The sequence below is a fragment of the Hipposideros armiger genome, unplaced genomic scaffold (genome assembly GCF_001890085.2).
Source record: "Hipposideros armiger isolate ML-2016 unplaced genomic scaffold, ASM189008v1 scaffold_91, whole genome shotgun sequence".
Classification (NCBI taxonomy): Eukaryota; Metazoa; Chordata; class Mammalia; order Chiroptera; family Hipposideridae; genus Hipposideros; species Hipposideros armiger.
The window spans coordinates 3,372,821-3,377,880 of NW_017731441.1; the positions used below are offsets into that span (position 1 = coordinate 3,372,821).

General features: G+C 48.3%; 1 protein-coding gene across 1 annotated transcript in view; it reads right to left on the reverse strand.

Annotated features, from left to right (window-relative positions):
• Positions 1 to 5,032, reverse strand: part of GRTP1 (growth hormone regulated TBC protein 1) — a 28,909-nt gene extending 23,877 nt beyond the window's left edge. Inside the window, 2 exon segments of the mRNA XM_019644839.1 lie at positions 4,303 to 4,454; positions 4,876 to 5,032. Coding sequence (XP_019500384.1) covers positions 4,303 to 4,454; positions 4,876 to 4,922 — 199 coding nt within the window. The 5' untranslated portion in view covers positions 4,923 to 5,032.
• Positions 5,033 to 5,060: the final 28 nt, after the last annotated feature.

Genomic DNA, 5,060 nt, shown 5'->3' on the forward strand with positions numbered 1-5,060 from the left:
GCCAGCAGCCGCAGTGAGCGGCCATCCAGAAGCTGGTGACTGATCTGCCTCGCCCGGGAAGAGCGCAATGATGGTGCCAACTTGGGCCAGTGAAGCCAAGTCCTCCACAACTAGACTGAAGAACATAACGACAGCAACTTGTCTGTTCCCCTTCCCCCGATTCCCCAGCACTGTTCCCATCCCCCCAATTCCCCAATAAAAATCTTTAAAAAAAAAAATGCTACAAGCTTTATGATCCCATTTATAGGACGTCCTCGGATGGCTGAACTACAGGAATGAAGAGCTCAGTGGCTGCCTGGGGTGGGGGCGGGACTGACTACAAGGGAGGGCAGGAGGGAATTCTCAAGGTGATGACCTATATATATTTTAAATCTTACCTATGGTGGGGGTTACGACTCTGTGTTTATCTAAACTCATAGAACTGCACACCAATAAGAGTGAATTTCACTGTAAATTCTAAAAAGTAATTGAAAAATATGAAGTAAAAAAAGGGGAAAGTTGCAAAATGGTTAAGCCCCTCACTCTGGACTCAGGCACTGGCTCTGCTGTGACTTCCTAGCCCCAGACATTGAGCAGGCCTCAGTTTTCTCATCTGTAAAATGGAAATAAAGCACTCAGCCTAGTACCTGAAATACAGTCAGGGCTCAATGAATCTTAGCCATTGTAACAATGATAACAATGCCCAGAAGTTTCAGAAAACAAAGGCTTCTATTGCTTTTAGATATTTGTAATCTGAACTTAAAATGTTTCTTCAGAAAAGAATGAAAATAATTTACTTGGCCTCAGACTGACACTTTCCCAAGGGCAGGGCTCACCCACAGGTCATCACTGATGTTCGCAGAAGTGCAAAACCTTAAGGAAAAACAGTGGGGAAAGTTTTTTAAAAAGAAGCTACACCCTAGAGAATTAACTCCCAACTGTCTGCCTCAATTTATTTCTAATTTCGATTGTGCTGATACTCGAAGCCATGAGATCTAGAAGCAGCAAGTGGTTATGAGGCGTTTCCCCTTATAGAATCCCTTCACACCAAGAGAGGAAATGAACAGGTTAAATAAGGAGAGGTGCTAGACCAAGGTAGGACTAAGTTTGTTGAACTCCGTCTTCAAGGTTGAGGGAGAAAAGAGCAAGCCGTCTCAAGGGCTCCTGTTGGATATTTGCTATGGACAAAAGAAAATATTCATTGTATCCTCAAATGGCATAATCAAGCAGCATAAGTTATCGCTATCATCTGAAGACATGCTGAATGCCAAGATTTGTAGATACTTGTGTCACTGAGGCCATCGAGATAGGCAATACAGATGGAAGTCCTCCCTCTAAAGGAGGAAAAACATGGGAAGGACCAAAACAGCAATATAAGATGAAAGGGCAGGATCAAAAGGAGATTTCAAGGTGTGCGTGCTGATATTTAAGGGTGGGATTCTGAAACTGAGCTCCTTGGCTATAAATGTCCATACTGTGGGTCCGACAACCCTTACCATGTCTTCCCCGGGACGCCACATACCTGACTACACGACAGTCAGCCTAGAAATGTGTGGCAGGTAAAAACTGGATTCCCATTGCTGGAATCTCGTCCGGTCTTGTTCATGCCTAACAGCCCACTCTTTAGAGCGCTGCCAGTGCTAACAGGTTCCCTGACCATCACACCTGGAAACCACACCAAGCTCCAGCGGTGACACTCTGGATCACAGAACCCTGGAAGCCTACACACTCTCGCTGAACTAATGTGTGGCCCCACTTCCTGAAACAACATCAGGCCACTTGGCTGTCCAGTTCACCCTGACGCTGAACCCCCACAGGCTGAAGGCTCGCCAGGAATCAAATATATTTGCTCCCAAACATATTTGCCAATTATATTTGTTACCATAATCACACAGTTGAATTAACATTACATAAATCAAAGAAATATTAAAGCAAGAAAGGGTTGTTATTTCAACAAAAACCAAATTAAATTTTTAGAAAGAGTTGATAGTGACAGATGCTCAAAGCAAAAGCAAATAGAAAACAAATTTTTTTAATTAGGTGTAAGATAACTGCAAAAGACAGGGAACAGAATGAACGTCTGGGAGGAGTCTGCATTCAGATTGCTTTTATTCATGCTCTACTTGGAAAAATACCAATACTGGAAAATAGAGACAATGAATTGACAGTGTGGTTTCTGCAGGAAAGATACAGAATTTAAATTAGTGGACCCACCCTGTTCAAAGAAAAGATGATAGGATAGAATCAAACGACAAAGTCAAAAATAGTAAAATGAACATGAATTCGTATTTTATGTGAAAACAAAGGGTTTCTGCACACACATACATCTTGTAGGGATTCTCTGCTTTACCTGACCTCTGGGTCAGCAGTCCAGAGTAAACCATGTTGGACAGGAGGCCTTCTCCTGCATTAAAAGCAAACCGCAGACCTGTGGGTGTGCTTGCTGCATTTGTACGTGTGTGTGTATGTGTGTATGTGTGTGTGTGTGTGTGTGTGTGTGTGTGTGTGTGTGTGTGTGTGTGTGTGCATCCACCCTATTCCTGGGAAGAGACGCACAGACAGTGGTCACCTCTCTGGGAGGCTGGGGCCAGGGTTAGAAGAGAAACTCAATGTCACTTCACACCTTTTAGTGTGACTAAGGTGTTTTATCATGTACATAAATTATGTTTATTTTTATATACCTGTATGTAACTTAAAACAAAAAGCTAGTCAACTTTTAAGAATAAATCAAAAGGAAAAAAATAAAGAAGATGTGCGATTGGAAACACGTTAACACACAGGGGTCGTTCAGGGATGGGCATCAGCATATATGATTCATGTCAGATGCACACAGAATATTAGCCTCAGGGGTCTGTAAAGCAACAAAGGACCAACCTTTAAGGTCCCTTCCAGCTGATTTTATGAAATGCTAGTTTACCTGAGTTTTTACTAAACACTCCCAATCAGTAACAGCCTTGAGGGAGGGCTGGGTCAAGGAACAGACCGGTGGCCCAGTGTCGGGACAGCCTCCCTCCTGTCTGACCCACACCCTACCAGAGAGCAAGTTCCCCGATCCACTTGCCTACACTCAGCCCTTTCAGTCAACTCCACAAGTATTTCCCAAGCACCTACTATATGCTGGGACCACTCTGGGCCCTATTCGCTAGCTGCTTTAAAGGCAAAAATCGACCTCTTCAGCCCCTTGCTCATAAATCCTTTTACAGTTCACTTCTCTCTGCTGGTCATGTGACGAGTGCTTACATGTGGCCCCATGCAGACTGCCTGGCTCCATCTCCAGCCCTTCCTAAGCACATCCCTAATAGTCTGGTCACACAGATGTGTCCCTTGCAGCTGACCCCTGTCCTCATCCCTTAATTGTCAACAATGTCCTATTTCAGGAAGCCCCCTATACACCCCTGAGCCATTTATCTGAGTTCCCTTAACTCCCCCATCACATTCCTACCAGTGCCCTCACCACCTGCGCTGAGGATACCCACTAAACACTTCATTCATTTAACAAATACTGAAGCAAGTATCCCAGCCAATCCCTGCTAGCAGGGAGGGATCTTTGATTGCAGCAGGGGAAACCAACGATAAAGTTAAGAGCTGCACTGCGCTAGACAACAAGGAGAAAATGAGCAGGGAAGGGGTAGGAAGTGTGTCGATGTGTGGTGTGATGGAGGACGTGCCATTCCAGACAGGAGTTCAGGAAGGCCTCATGGAGGTGGCATGCAAGTCAACACCTGAAAAAGACCAAGCATATGGGGTGGGGGGGCTGGAGAACCTTAAGGGGAGGCAGGGGCAAGCTAGGGGTATGCCAAAGGAAAAGGGAGGAAGCCTGAGAGGGGAGCCTCCAGGCCTAGAGTGCAAGAGGGACTGGATGGGGCAGAGGAGGTGAGGAGGGATCCAGGAAGGACTGGCTTTCACTCTGAGGGAAGCGCTGAGAGCTTTGTCACAGGAATGGACACGTGGAGAGCCCTGGGCAATCTCATTTTGAGGAGCAGGAAATCAGTTTTCTTCTGGAAAGAAGGTATGGTCCATTCATATCTGGCAAGCAGGCCCACCTCAAAGAGAAGAACAGACGTCCCTGTACCTTCACAGTGCAAGTTCTAGCTGAATTCAAAGCTTTCAACCTCAACTTTCAGCCTGCATAGGACAAGCACCTGCCTTGTAACCTCCTGGTCTCTGGAGCAGCAGGAAATATACACACGGCAGACTCCAGGCCCCAGACTTAAGGCAGCCTCTGGGGTAAGGGACCTCAGGAATCCAGAACCCCTCTCCTCCCAGCAGCATTTGTCAGCCAGTGACCTGTTTGTTGAATGGTGGACCAAGCTCCAAACTCACCTGTCATACTTTTCTGAACACTACTACTTCCCTTTAGAAGTTTAGACCATTTTATTGCTCTTCTAGTGAGTATCACCAGGTAAGTGGAAAAATATTCTTCATAAGCTGCATAATCAAAGTCTTCAGGTCTTTCAAATCCATATGGATCAATCCTACAACACAAAAACAAAAACCCTGCAACCCCAGAATAAAGTTCCGTGCGCACGTGCGACCTGTGGCACAGAGCGACCGGGCCCAGCGCAGGGCCCTGCCTCCGGGATCCTACCCCCGGGTCCTGCCTTCTGGTCCCCGCGTAGGGGGCAGAGGGGAGCGGCGGCCCGTCCGAAACCGTGACCGACACACGCGGGGCGCACGCTGGTCCATCCCCAAGCGCAGAAAGGGACCGCAGGCCGAGCGCAGCGGGGGCGCACCCAGCCCACAGACGCGCAAACGTCGGCACCTCCACCGCCGCATCCTTCCACTCCCCGCACCCCCAAATCCTGCACTCTCCCAACCTTATATCCCCGAATCCCACACCCACGACTCCCACACGCCCGTGCTGGGCGAAGGGCGTCCAGGTTCCTTCGCTCCCACCTGGGGACACGGTCCCGCGCCGCCTGTGCACGCTCCGCGGGCTCCATGCAGAAAAGCTGTGTGGCTGCCCTGACTGCGGCCGGGTAAGGGTGCCAAATCCACCTCCCGGGACTCCGGGTAGCTAGAATCCTTCCTCCGCGGCGGGCGCCGGGAGGCGGTGCTGGGGGGGTGGCGCGGGGGGGCGG